At 41.7% G+C, this 15,078-nt stretch overlaps 2 protein-coding genes across 4 annotated transcripts in view; one reads left to right on the top strand and one right to left on the bottom strand.

Moving 5' to 3' along the window:
* Positions 1–5,519: 5,519 nt before the first annotated feature.
* Positions 5,520–8,916, top strand: LOC136448198 (D(2) dopamine receptor A-like). Its single transcript, XM_066447432.1, has 2 exons — positions 5,520–6,268; positions 6,986–8,916. Exons 1-2 carry the CDS (start codon positions 5,872–5,874, stop codon positions 8,143–8,145), a joined length of 1,557 nt encoding a protein of 518 aa, XP_066303529.1. The 5' UTR covers positions 5,520–5,871; the 3' UTR covers positions 8,146–8,916.
* Positions 8,917–9,392: 476 nt separating this feature from the next.
* The window catches only part of LOC136448189 (bridge-like lipid transfer protein family member 2), a 51,515-nt gene continuing 45,829 nt past the window's right edge, over positions 9,393–15,078 (bottom strand). For 2 of the 3 annotated variants that reach the window (XM_066447397.1, XM_066447407.1), the window contains exons 60-66: positions 14,965–15,048; positions 13,931–13,996; positions 13,377–13,448; positions 12,276–12,416; positions 11,818–11,891; positions 10,872–10,911; positions 9,393–10,483 (exon numbers count right to left, since the gene is read on the bottom strand). In XM_066447397.1, the coding sequence (XP_066303494.1) occupies positions 10,430–10,483; positions 10,872–10,911; positions 11,818–11,891; positions 12,276–12,416; positions 13,377–13,448; positions 13,931–13,996; positions 14,965–15,048 (531 nt within the window). In that variant the 3' untranslated portion in view covers positions 9,393–10,429. The remainder of the gene's footprint in view (positions 10,484–10,871; positions 10,912–11,817; positions 11,892–12,275; positions 12,417–13,376; positions 13,449–13,930; positions 13,997–14,964; positions 15,049–15,078) is intronic. The other variant, XM_066447417.1, reaches the window with a different exon arrangement.

Genomic DNA, 15,078 nt, shown 5'->3' with positions numbered 1-15,078 from the left:
TGAAAGAAATGAGCTTTATTCTTGGTGTTCCTTGTTGCTGCCTGAGGATATAACCACATATTTCAAGCAGGTGTGTTTGAATGATCGCCCTCACGAATATAACAGATTTCTATCTTGCAAAAAACTTATGATTAGATGTATTAGCTATAGATGTCCTATATGAAATATACTCTACAAAATTTTGACATGCTAAATTGTTGCTGTTATGTATGTATGTATGTATGACGGTCAAAGTTCCTGCGGCAGTTACGTGTTAGGAGAATATGATATTTCTTCATGGTGTGTGGATGCAGATGAAAAGACAATCCCGCAACTTTGCACATGTAGTCTGTGGAATAGCATAGTGTGAGTTTTTGGGCTGTTACGTCAAGTGAATAATAAAGCAGGTCCTTGTTAAAGAATACAAGTAGTCCAATCATTTCTTGTCAGCATTTTATTCTTGACTCCGTGTAAGCAGTCTATATGTTTTCGGCGTGTGTGTTTGTCTGTTTGTCTGTTTGTTTGCTTCTTTGTTTGTTTCTTTGTTTGTTTCTTTGTTTCTTTGTTTGTTCGTTTGGGTAGGTACGTTTCTATGTCACACATGTGTCTGTATATTTCTATGGAAAAATGATGAAAAAGAACCATTATAAAAAAAAAACATTTAACTTCTCGGTTACATTGTGTCATTTATCAATCAGTTTTTAAAAACGAGTCTGTGAAATTGTATTCGAAAAACGTCCAAATAGTGATCATGTAAGGTATATACCTATAGCTCAACTGGTAGCTCTTCCTTTCGATTAGTTTCTATCTTGGAGACCGCGGTTCAATCCTGTGCCATCAGGACATTTCGGTTGATGCTGCACTCGTCATTCGGAAGGGATGTATAATGGCGTCCCGTTTTCGAGGAGGTGCCTCAAGTACGTTAAAGGGAAAATACTCGCAACCCCTTAAAATGATACCCTGCTGCTGAAACAGCAAGGAAACTTGCTGCCCTGGGCACTGTAAAGGCTTGAACGAACGAATGAACTATGATATGTCGACGGTCTCCCAGACAGATTCATTATTATCATCATAGGGTAGGCCGAATACTCTCCCTTCGCAGCCAGGGGCTGAATAGTGAGGCGCGCACATTTGGCTGGGATAGATCGCAAAGGTCTGTAGCGACTGCCATTCGGCGCGCAGGTGAACTCAATACGACAACTGCCCCATGTGCGACTGTCGGTTTTGAACCACTCACACGGGGAATGACCCCTACTCTTTTCGATAAGTGCGGTTGGTTTTTTAACGTGCTCTCCTCAAACATTTAACGTCTTATCTTAGGGACGTCCCTAACCGAAGCTAGGTACTACTAATTTACACCTGAGTGAAGTGAGGAAGGCGTGTAAAGTGCCTTTTCTAAGGGCACAACGTCAACGGCACAAATCAGGGAACCCCGGATTCGAACTCAGTATCTTTGGGTTCTGGGGCCAAACACCCCGCCACTACGCCACCGCGACGCCGCTCATGGAAAAACTGCCCGTAGCAGGTTATAAGTATTGCCTGGAGACCAGCCGGCGGTTAAACAAACTTTGGCATGACTAATGTGCGTTTTACGTCTTTCATATCAAGCCAATGACAAACTCAAGTGTTGAACGTTGACATTATGAGATTAGCACTAGACAATTAATTCACACCTGCCTTTCGCTGTTGACACTACTTCTTCCGTACCCAGTTGACATGGAGTCAACATATTTATAACACGGTTGGCTTATATAAGCAATATACAACTCTTTCAACGACCCGACTGTAGTGTCAGTTGACCACCAGCATTGGGAGTTGGGAGTAAGTCGTCAACAAGGTCATCTAAAGGTCATCTAAAGGTTGCCTACTCTTCGTCTGCGCCAGCCAAGTATGAATTCTTAAAATATCAAAGTCAGGAAAGTCATACTCTGCTCGGATGAGGTCAGAGGAGCGAATTGGAGTTAGTACAGGATGGATTCCAGACTACTCCGAACCTAGCGCCGACCTTGGTTGGGGAGTGGTCGGGAGAAAAGTCGTGCGTCCTGCATGTCTGACAGCGAGGCACTTGACCGAGGAATTAACGCCCAGAATGCATGAAATTTAGCAGTTCTATTCCCTTTAAAGAATCTAAGAGAGTATCGTACAAAATGAATTAATGAGTTTATCGTGGTGATTTGATCTCATAAAGCATCAAGCTTCATTGCGATATTTTATGAGATCAATTCACCACGATAAACTGATTAATTCATTTAACAGTGAGAACAGTTAATCGTCATTTGTCCACGTCAAACACCCCGGTTATAGACTGTACGTTGACAGACATTTCCTCCAGTTGCCACATAACGCATAAGGAGGGGATTCTAAAAGTTACACAATGCCATAAAAATACGGAGGACTGCAAACAATCCGGCCTTCCTTGGAGACATACAACAGCGTGTCCTCTGTTTTATGGTAACCGCTATGTTGCTTAGAGATACCAAATGGTGGTTTCTAAGTTTAGAAGATATATTAGATATACACTGGTCCCCTGACCTCGGCGGTCCAAAACTTTCCATAGATTTTACGCGTCTTGGACAGATTTTGAAGGTTTCTTTTTCTTGGAAGATGCGTGTTTGTTTTGACTTAATTTCTTATCCTTGCGTTTTCTTTATTGGGAACTACCTGCAAGAGATCTAAGAGGTTGTCTTGTGGTTAGGGTTGTTGACTCAGAATCTGAAGGTCCTAGGTTCGAATCCCTAGCAGGCCCCAGTGTTATGCCCTTGAAAAAAAGCACTACGCCCTTGTCTTCACTCGAATCAGGTGAAAATGAGTATCTCGCTTCGGCTAGGGACGTTATCTCAGATGGGGCGTAAAGCCGGGGGTCCCGGATGAGATCTAGAGCCACAGCTCGATCACGTTAAAGAACCCACCACACGTATCGAAAAGAGCAGGGGTCCATCTCAGGGTAGGTGGATCAAACCTTACAGTCCGGTCTTACGTAAACAGGTTGTACTTCGTGTCTAAAACTGTTACGTAACGCCTGAAGGGCGAGTTTACCAGTTGTGCGAAACAAACAAACAAAACAAACATCATCGCTGCCAAACCTACACGCACGTCATAAATAAGGCAAACATGCGTAAATGGAGAGAGTGGTGGTTTAGTTCCTTCCTGTAGAAAAGGGGTGGAAAGTGGGATCTGCGCCCCGTACTCCATTATTTCGTAGAACCGTTTGTCCAAGTGACACCCTCAACGGAAATAGATCCGTAGCTGTGAACGGAGATTTATGATGTAGTCGGCATCTGGTGAAAGACGGTTCTATTTCTACCAGGCTCCAAGGAAAACGTTTGAATGTTTCCAATGTTGGTTGATTAAGGCCTGGTCACATTCGTCCTACGATAGTCCTACGGTAGTCCTACGATAGTCCTGCAATACTTCTACGATAGCCCTACGATAGTCCTGCGATAGCCCTACGATAGCCCTGCGATAGTCCTACGATAGCCCTACGATATTCCTGCGATAGTCCAACGATAGTCCTACGATATTCCTACGATAGTTCTACGATAGTACTGCGATAGTCCTATGATAGTCCTACGATAGTCCTAAGATAGTCCTACGATCGCAAAATGATCTCACATTCTTGGGATAGTCGTTATACAAGATTCACATCAAACTGTCTTGTTACCGGAAAGGCTGTGTTAGATCCTTTTGGCGGTTCCTGCCGTCACAGCCTGCTTGAAACGCCTACGGCATTAAATCGTACGCCGACCTACGATGAATATGACTGCGCCGTTACGTATAAAAAGAAAAGTAAGAAGAAAAGTGATCTCGAACCAGTTTAGCTCAAATGAACTCAATGAACAGATGAGCTAATCTTCCTCTGGTCGTGACAGGAAGACAGACGCTATGTACAGTATTTACAGTTTCATTGTGCGGAGAAATTCCCCTAGCTCTTTTTGACAAGCATAATGAACAGTGGACCACGGCTTAACGTCCCGTCCTAAGGACTGCGACCCTTTTCCGATATCGTGCATGTCGGGTGAGCAACACAGTCGGGATCGAACCCGGGGCTTCTAGTTCCAGAGGCAAGATCGCTAACCACTGGACTACGCACGCTACCTAAACGCTACGTATACGTACATGTACATGATTGCGAAAATATTTCATACGCCGGTGTCCAAGTACTTCGCACCAAGAACAAAGTTATCTTAAGACGCTTATCTTTCCTTCCAAACATGTCTAACTCTGTGAACTTTGTACTTACCCTATCTTTGTTATCATAGAGACCTTACCACCAAGCAAAAATGTAAACATACTACACTGACTACAGTACACTAAACACTATTGAACACTGTGATTCTTGATTTGTTAACTGTAACTTAATTTTACGATTTAACGGCCACTTGTCAACCGCTATAATTTCATCATCACTAATATTTGATTACTAGTGCTTGAGACAGTAATGTTTGTTCAAACCGTTAAGATTAAGTGCCGTGGCCTACTTCATTTTCCCCAAACCGCTATATTTTCCTGCCGCTATATTAAAGGAAACCCAAGCAATATTAGGGGAAAATCGGATTTTGAAAGTCAATTTATTTAGTCATTTCTAGACGTAATTAGTTTAAACAACATTATCACAATGTATAGCGACGTCCATCATGCAAAAATATGACGTCGGTGTGATGTGAGAACTCACTGAAAATCGTGGCCGGAGTTATTGTAGGCTCGCAAAACTAAGGGGATCATCATACGGCACAATTTTGCGCGGTTTTGAAATCCTAAAAGTATGAAGTTATTACGCAAACGTGCTAAACAATGTTAGTAAATGTCACAAGCAAAAAGATTTCAGCATTTTTCCTATTTCCATTTTTGGGCCTTGATATTGCTTTGATTGCCTTTAAAGTGATTTAAATCAGTGGCATTAAATGAACATGTCCAAATCATTGGCTCAATCTATGGCTGCTCAATAAAAACCCATCGGACTAAAAACATTTTGAAGATTTGATATTAGCATCTTAACATCCTAGTTATAATCATATGTAATATTTTGTACTGATAAAAGTGCTGTAACGTCATTTTCCAGTCGATGAAAAAATATGTCCAGAACTTGACGTAATGCTATGAACTCAACGTCTGCAACTGTTTCATTGTGTAATAGTTTATACAATTATGCAAAACGGAAACGCGTAAGTGTGCGATTTAGTAAGAAAGTTTATTTCCCTTGCTTATCGTGTTTGAAAACGCTATATCATGTACTGTGTACGTGCGGTCACTCTCCCCCGTCAAGGTACGCACGATAAAATAAACAAAATTCCAAACGCGACATAAGTGATGTCACGGGGACAAAATTGATATCTAACTCACAACAGCAAAGTACATAGCCGGCGAGTGTTAATATCGCGGGCGGTAGGAGCGCCGCATGTGGTTGATATGGGATTCCTTAGAATTCAAGACGCGGCCACTTAAACTGTAATTATTTCAACCATGTTAGTCCACAGTCCACTGACAGAACAATCTGGGTAGAAATTATTGGTGGGTGCTACCACTTGTTCTGACACACACGCTGTGGTTACACGCTATTTCTAGCGGGAATTTCCGCATATTTGTTGGTTTGGTATAAGCGCGGTGACACCTACGACAGAGAGCTGTCAATTGGCATTCAATCCTTGACTCGGCGTCTGCAGTAAACGAGGAAGCAGGGTGCGATTTATTTTTCTTATAATTTTGCCTACCCACTCCCAACAGCTGGTACAGTTCCCTTTGATAGATTTTACATTCGTGCATTTACGGGTCAAGACCGCGTTTTCAAAGTCTCAGCATCTTGTATATACTGGACATATACAGAAGATATCAACCCAGAGTCTTTGGACACCGTCAACCGCTATTTTAGTCCGAGAATGGAACTCGTACAGTCGAATGGACCACAAAGACCACGAAGTACGTCTGCCTGATCTTTCAGATTTTCCTTTGACAGAAGTGGTCAGCAAAATGGCGGTAAACGAAAGTGCAGACAGTAGCAGCACCTGTCCCAATAACGAGTCGTCCCGTATCGACTGTGACGAGGGAGGCACGGCAATGGCGAGTGTCTTCTCCTTGCTCATCTTCACAACCGTCTTGACGAACGCTGCTGTCATCGTGGTCATCTTGAAAGACAAGCGACTGAGAGAGGTTTATAACTACCTCTACATCCTTAGCCTGGCTCTGGCAGACTTGTCCGTGGGCGCCCTGGGAATCGTGTCGTGTTACATGTACTACCTGATGTGCACGGACCCAGCCTCTTGCTCGAACTGGAAGGCTCTGGACTTTCTTACTGGTGAGTGAAAACGTTTAACATTCTCGTGCAAGAAGATAAAGATAGTGAAATTGATGTTGTAGAGAAATGGTTGTATATACATCGTACATGAATAGGGGATAAGTTTCTTTATTGACAATTCAAGGGACTTGAATAGAATTGTCATAGTCGACATGTGGCCATCATAGACAGGATACATAATGCTTGAGTCACTGGAAAAATTATCGAAGGGACTATTAAAAAGTGGCCACAATGTCCAGGTGGTCCTTATGCAGGGATGTTCACTTGAGTCTAGAGCATGTTTGGCTGTATCATATGATATTCACATTTCTCAAATCAAATACAACAGATTTAAGGGACTCGATGCTACAGACAGATTTGCATATGTCTTTAGATGAAACAACCCCCACAATGCAAAAATAGGTAAATATCTAAAAAAACTGCTTTGTTCATTACCAAAACTCATGATTAGCCCTACTCGATTGCGACACTATATCAAAGAATTGTGCTAGCCCTTATTGTATTAGTAATCAGGATGTTACGTTTTATTCCATACCTCTATTATGTACTATGTTTAGTAGTTGTTGCCATGCATTGCACTGTGTACAAATGTCGTGCAAGAAAGGCCTTCATATGAAAATGAATACCCAATACTTCGGCCATTAATTCAACAGATAACAAGGAAGCATGACAAAGGGTCTCATGGTCATCTCTTTTCTCTTTTTCTTTCTCTCATAGGAGGAGTGTCCATATCTAACCTTGTCGTGATCTCTGTTGATCGTTACCACGCTTTCGCATCGCCACTTCGACACCACACGAGCAAGAAAGGCAAACAAAGGAAACTAGCTATCCTGGTCGTAGCCTGGGTTGTTCCCATCGTAGTCTGGACCATTCCACTGGGGGTCCCGAACTCCATCTACGACGCTGTAAACGTGGTAGACAACATGCCAGTTGTTGCAGTGTATTCTGTTCTCTTCCATTTATTACCGTCGACAGTCATCGTCGTACTGTACGTAAAAATCTTAATCATCATCCAGAGACTCACCATGAGCACTGCAAAGAACGCCCGCTCGCCGAGCGACTCCACGAATTTTGGAGACAACGGAGTCAGGCCTGAGAAGAAGAGAAAGTCGTCCGACGTGCTTCAGGGCAAGTACCGGGGAGCGTCAGGCCCGGCGGCGGTAGGCATGTACGGGCGGAGGTCAACAACAACAACAACGATGTCGAGGAGTTCACCAGTTACAAGACCAAGGGCTGCGACCACCCCTGCGAGAACAGAAGACTGGCCGTGGGCAAAACGTCCTCGGGAACCCGCTGTTTTTACCATCACTGATGGTGAGATCACGTCCCATGTTTCCAAGCCCCAGTTGTTGAGGACGGGTTGCGAACAGCCGAGCTACAAGAAGAGGCGCGCCGGTTACCACGCCAACTTCATCGTGCGTTACCCCGACGGAGACTCGGAGTCAGACGCAGCAGCGTGGCGGCCGGAGATTGTCGTGAACCGCCCGAAGCTCTACGCCCACGAACGCGTCCTCTCAGACATTCGCAACCAGCGCAGGTACGAGACTTTGATGGCGCGACACCGACGTGCCACCCGCCTTCTGTTCGGAAAAATCGCTGCCTTTATCGTCTGTTGGATCCCATACAGCATTGTATTGCTTTTATTGCCACTTGAAAATACACTTGTTGGAATACAGGAGGTCTACAAAGTCACAAAGGCGCTGTCGTATCTAAACTCTACCCTGAATCCGCTGCTGTACGCTTTCGGGAACTATGACTACAGGCGAGCTCTCAGTGAACTGCTGTGTAAAAAGAGGCGTAACGTTTCCCTGGCATTGTACCGACCATCTCAAAGCAATGTCCAGTTTGGACCCATAAAGAGGATTGCCAGCCGTTGAAAAGAAGCGGTCAGGGATGTCCCTAGATCAACTGGTAGCAACCTCACAGCTGAGCTCCCGGTTACAATTAGCTGGCAACTGGGCAAACCCGGACAGAAGGTCGCCTAATCTTAAAACTGACAGAGCGTCTATTGCGTAATATATCGGGGTTCGGTGATCAGCGAACAATGGATTGCTCGATCCCTAAAATTCCCCACCCCTATCGCTCGATTCGGCTCGCTCGCGTGGGGGCCCTGCTCTTCACCCCAGGTAGACACGCTTCTGGCGACGTCACCACCAAAACAGTTTTCAGCCAATCAGAGGGTTTGCTAAAGCGCTGCTCAAGCAAAACCGCAAAGGACGCTGGGAAGCTATCAACCAATCAGGTTACGTCTCACATCGTTACCTTAGGTCCAGAACAAATTAAGCGCCAAGTTGTGCCAAATAAGGATAGCTCATTAATTATTCAGGAGGGTGAAATTCCCGTGATGATCGAGAGAACACTGGGTGTGTTACTGCCAAAAATGTCATTTAGAGATCGCAGACTTGTCGGCAGATCAATTTCCGTGCTGTGTGACTGGGAATTAAAAAGAGAATACCAGAATCATCAACGGTCACAAAATTAATATGGATCCAGAAATGAACAATTCCTGGATCCTGGATTTCAATTTTACCACGGAAAGTCAAGTTCAGGACACGTTTGAGTGACGCAGCATAAATGTCACGTATTGTACATAAACACTTGTAACTGTCCGGTTCGTAGTACCAGACGACAAGCAAGTCAATAGTTCATTTCCGTAGCAAACCTCGTTTGTTTTCTTACATATCTTACATGTCATTGTTGTATTAAGTCTAATGAATGCAAACATGTCATGTCACGAATTTAAGAATGACGAGAATATCGTTTATATGATATGGCTCAAAATTGTACACAATTTTCGTACTGCAAAGACAAAGGTTAAACAATACGTATGTTTCATAATCATGATAAGTATTGAGATATTTCTTGATTAGTATATCATTTTATAATATTCATAATTTTCAATCATATTTTACAGTGTATATTTCCTGATGGAAAATAATAGCATTTGCACCTAGAAGTTGCTCAGAGTCAAAAAACGTCCTCCTAAAATATTACCAAATTTTCTACTTTGCCGAAAAGATTGCATGATAAGTTGATTCATATCTTTATCGATATTTTCCTGCATTTATCTCCATATGGTTATCCTATGGCACCATGAAAAAGCAATAAAAACGTCACTAAACCCTTGGTTTATGCTTTCTTTATTCATCGACGGTCCATGCATCAAATATTCAGGCTACCAGGTATACAAGCTGATTTTCGAGGAGGCCCAAATATGCCACCCACATCTATGATACTTATAGAACAAGGAAATAAATGTCTACATTATTTCCGTCAGCAATAAAGATACAATCTTATAATCACCATATGTTACACATATGACGGAACAAATTTGGCACAAGGAAGTAATAATATTCACAGCATAAACAGGATGCACTTGAACGAAAAACTACCAAATTGTTGGCAAAGGCTTTACGATATTAAGTAAACTGTAAACTTGGAGCAGGAGGAAGAATAGGTTGTTTGTACTAGATGAAATACAAGCTGTTATAGAGCCATAAACCTGGTCGAATTTAAAGCATAATGCTCAAGACCAAGCGTCATTACAAAATGCTTTTCAGCTAGTTGATAGTGCAATGTGGCTGTTTAGCTGCTTGTTTTTTCAGCCAAGCATGTCAGGTCACTAGCTCTTTTCGGTAAGTTTGTTGGGTTCTTTTACCTGCAGAGGTTTGACGCCTTTTGATCCATAGAATTTGATCCATACGGCACACCATACTTACACAAAACCACCTTTTAATGCCACTGATGTTTCAACGACTTAAAATTGATAGATATTATATTCAGCATAAAGACATGAACATTAAATCACAGTAATTCAAAATCCTTTCTTTTACACATAGTAAAGATTATTTCCTTGAAACACAAAGAACATTCAAACAAAAGTTGTCTCCCACAAACTAATAATGGTCATCATGTATACAATTTCTCTGCATCTATGTATTTATACAGTATGCAAATCTTGATTTCCTTTATCAATTCAATACTCACTCACTCACTCATTCACTAATCAACCAATGGAATCTATTGATATTAAATGTAAACAGTAATAGACAATAAGACATCTTTACAGAATAGAATGGTACAATAGCTTCAAAATAGATTGGAGGATCCCTTATTTACATTAGTTAGTACATGGCCATGGCCTTCTTGAACTTTCTTAGCTCAACTCTTTTTACCAAACAGCGACTTCTTGCTGGACACCTTTTCTCCACCAAGCTACAAAGAGAAAAAAACATTGTTATAATTCATTGTTTGGGAAAATATTATCAAACTTAAAACATACTGCTTTTTATCATATAATTAGCCTATATTTGTGGGTCATTTTACGATATAATTGGACAAGATTTTATACAATACACCAAACTTTAGGATTATGGGTTATACAGTTCTTCATTGTTTTTACAATTGAGTGTATGGTAAATGGTTTGGTGTTTTGGAATTCTACACAGATAGACAGAATATACAGAAAAAAGGTATACAAATAATTGGCATATACTGTATGTCTCTACTGTAAGGATGAACTGTGTAGCCCTCCACTAGTCATTTGGCTTTGTTTTCAACACATGGCATTGTGCAAGCTACAACAAAAGTAAAGGAAACTAACCTTTGCTCCAAGCAACAGCCTAGCTTTGTCCTCTTCTTCCCTAAGAGTTGAAAGAGGGGAAATTTATGAAAATTAGTTATGAAAGCTTTAACCATTGAATGGCATATTCATTTATTCAGATTTACCACATTTGTGGAAGGATTGACATAACAGGTGACTATCACATTTTAAAAAATGTAAACCCAGAACCTTATCCTAAGGTTTGATCCACTCTCACAGAGATGGATCCCTACTCTCTTTGATAAGTGTGGTGGGATCTTCGACATTTCTTCACAAGTGCCTGTCCCAAGGGAACAACACTGGGGACCACTATAGCTAGGGATTTGATCCCAAAACCATCAGATTCTAAGTCAACAACCCTAACCACAAGACCACCTTGCCACCTGGCGTATTTCATGTATGTTGGCAAACATACTCCAAAATTTCCGGGAACCCAGGGCGTGAAGAGTTGTTTAATTGACAGAGCAGTTCTTATATAAGTACTGGTGTTTAATTTGCTGTGCATTCGGACGTTAACCTTTGCGTGGACGATGAACTTATTGACACAGTGAAAGGGCTGTCTCCATGTCTCTCCGTCGCAGAATGGAAGATTTCTTGTTTTGACAGACAAAAATTTCCACTCATCCATCCAAAAATCTGAACTTTATGACAGGAAATTGATGAAAATGTATTTTCGTAAGCCTGACAGATTTACATGTAACAACAAAAAGGACCCACATGGGTCCCTATTAGAGTATTAAATGATAAGTGGGATGGGAAAAAAATCTAAAGCTGGTGACTGCCCTGCACTGCAATGTGTATGAATGAGCATAGGTCCATACATGTACAATAAGGCAAGCAAGAAAGCAAGTTGACTATATGCCAGTATCTATACAGTACCTTAGCTGCTAGTATCAACAGACCAAACAATACAAATTGTTTGAATAAAAAGATGAATGTATCTTACTTGGCAAGGCTGTCTGACTCAGAGCTGTCGTCTCGACCAATGGAAGACTTCAACCTGAATTTCTCCTTGATAGCCTGTAAAAGCAGATGGTATTGGTCAATTTTAATCACCTAACAAAAACACTTTGCTTCACTAGTAAAACAAATCAACATCTTTTCTTAACAATGTCAAAGTGACTGAGAAACTCTAGCTTTTTGCTATGGGTAAGGAGTGATTAGAAATGACTTATCTAAGCCTCTAACATCAATTTTCTAGTCTGTGTAACACAATCTCTGATGTCCAGGGCCTTTATGGTCCCTCCCCACAGAGGTTGTGCGATTCTTGTTCCAAGGCCAGGGAATCGTTCACGAAAGTTGTTTGGGGAGAGGACCAGATGCTGGGCCAGGGTACTATTGCATGATTCAGTCAGGCTATCAACCCCCCAACTCCACATCATTATTGATCCTCCCCTAACCCACCTGTGACAGAAGTGCGTTCTTATACTCCTTCTTCAGGATGATAAGGAAGTCCAGCCAGGTGAGGGTCAGGTTGTGGTACTCCAACATGGGCACCAGAAGGGTGAAGTTGTGCACATCCTCAATGTTCTTGTCTTTTTGGCCCTACAAAATGAGTGACAGAATAAAAAAGACTCTTTTTACACAACCAAGAGATTTATTCCATCGACGTTTTGGTCACCTTCTTCAAGGCAATTCTGCCTGGTTCACATAGCAATGCAGCACAGGTGTTGCCGCTTATACATATCAATGAGATGCATTCCCAAAGTATTTACATAATATATGTACAATCCCAATTTTTATTCAGTGACTTACCAACCTGATGAAACTACTCACAGAAAATGAGTGACATATTGACATAAGAAACAGGCAAATAAAAAAAAATACTGAGAGTATACAGACCTCAGTTTGTTTCATAGAATTAATAATCTAATAATCTACTGCGTCAGTTAAAAAGGAGGTTGCAATTTGAGTTCAAGGCTACCAGCGAGATCACATCCGAACATAAACACTCCTTCCACAGAGAAAAAGATACCCACAATGTACCACTTAAAAATCACCACAATTAAAATTACACAATCACAAACATTCAACTGTTAAATGTCCTACAAACCTACAAAGGAGTTAGTGGACGCCTACAAAAGCGTAATCTACTTGTGAAGTCATAACAAACACTGTTTTGGTAACATGACATCGTGTGGAGCAATCGTTAGAGTGTTTTGCCCAGAAGAGTTCCCGGGTTCGAAACCCCGATATGCCCCGATGTTGTGCCCTTGAGAAAGGCTCTTTACACGACTTTCCTCACCCCACCCAGGTGTGAATGGGTACCTGACTTTGGTTGGGGAAGGTCGTATTGACGTCACCTGCTGGCGCCAAATGGCAGCCGCCCAGACCCTTGCGACAGTTCCACAAAAGTGAAAGTGTGGAGCAAATTTGTATCTGTTCTGTATCATATGATTGTAAACCCTGCAGCAATTCAGCACCGGCTGCCATTGCATGGGTAATTTCTGACCAATAAACCATTATTATTATTATCATTATTATCATTATAACATGACAAATTACCTTGTAGCTGACACACAGAGGGACCTGTGGGATCTTGATGTATAGAAAGGTGTTGTTCCTTGCTGCTCTTTCCTGTCAACACAATGTAAAAATAAAGTGACAACTGATTCTACAACACTCTATTGTCTCCTTTCACTAAGTTAACCTTCTCCCTGCTGCCAAACCCCCGTAACCAATAGAGAATTGGGTGCCAAATGGCTCCTTCAGTGCGCTATGGGTTAATCAGCTAAATTAAAGGTTCACTACCATTTTTTGCAACTCCTGTTTATCAAACCTTCTCATTCCTGCAAAATATTCCTGAGAATTTATTTTAAAGTCTGTTGTCAAAATTTTCATTCTTAACCTTCTCCCTGCTGCCTAACTCTGTAACAAATAGGGAATTGGGTGCCAAATAGCTACTTCAGTGTGCTAAAGGTTAACCTTGCATATCTCATCTTCTCACTCAAGTAATATATTAATGATAACTTTTTTTAAAGTCTGTTCTTTACCCTTAACCTTCTTCTTCCAAAGGGCAAGTTCATTGACAACATTTAGTGAACGCAAAAAAGTCCAACCTTCATCTTCTCAATGTCATCCCTGCTTCCGATGGAGGCTTTCCTCAGCAGAGACTTCTTCTGAGGCTGTAGAGTGGAAAAAAGAAGTTCTACCCTCATCAAGCTGAACATTACAGATATGATATACTGACACATATCAACACAGTCGTATATATACAGTCCAACTGTAAACGTGTATGGGGACCACTACAAGACATGTCGATGTGTACTCAAGAAAAAAAAGAAAAAGCATATGAATAGATTTCATCAGGCACTTCACCCATATCAAATATCTAATAACAATGGGGGCAGTGCAAACTTCCTGGCACCATTGGCCCCCTATTGGTGTCACATGTCAAAGGTTATTGGGTCATGCATTTTGAAGAATGCTGCCTGTACGGCCAGCATTCAGTAAGTGTTGTGCTGGATCTAAAATAAAACTACAATCATTCGTAGTTCTGGGATAATGACGTCGCTGAGACGGAATTCGACCGGTTTCGACTTTATTTGTCTTTATCAAGAAAGTAAACTACAATGTTACATATAGCTTAGATGAACTTTCATGCAAATCACCATTATATATGGTCACAAAACTGACACATGACCAACTTTGTGTGAACAACAATGAGAAATGTGTGAAAACAACAGCTCAGTAAGAGCCTATGGGAACACGAACACCACAATGAATAATGTTTGTACACATGTACATGCAAATGCAACGGGTACGTGCACATAAAAAACAAGCAGCTTGATACATTCCAACTCTAGTAAAAAATGGGTTCAGCCCCAACTAAGATGCCTTTTCCAGGTATGTACCGGGTTCTCCCAGTTAGCAACTGATTGGAACCAAAAGCTCAAGTGTGAGACTGCTACTAGTTGAGCTACAGAGACATCCCTCAATTATGATACAGCAAAGCAAACAGATTTTGTTTAACATTCAAAACAAAAGACAAGCGCTAAAACATGTACAGCATGGATTTGCGCATGACAAGGACAGGACAGAAGCTGTGCATGAGGACAGGGACCACACAATGATGCCATGCAGTGGTCTGTACCCTGGCTGACGGCTGTGTCGAGTCCCTCGCTGCTGCAGGCTGTTGTTCGTCTACAGGTCCAGAGCGGACATGAACACCTACAGACTACAGGAGGGAAGAGGTAGTAGAGAAACA

Source organism: Branchiostoma lanceolatum, chromosome 1 (genome assembly GCF_035083965.1).
Source record: "Branchiostoma lanceolatum isolate klBraLanc5 chromosome 1, klBraLanc5.hap2, whole genome shotgun sequence".
NCBI classification, from domain to species: domain Eukaryota; kingdom Metazoa; phylum Chordata; class Leptocardii; order Amphioxiformes; family Branchiostomatidae; genus Branchiostoma; species Branchiostoma lanceolatum.
Note: the sequence above shows the minus strand (reverse complement) of the source record. Positions and strands in the feature narration are given on the sequence as shown.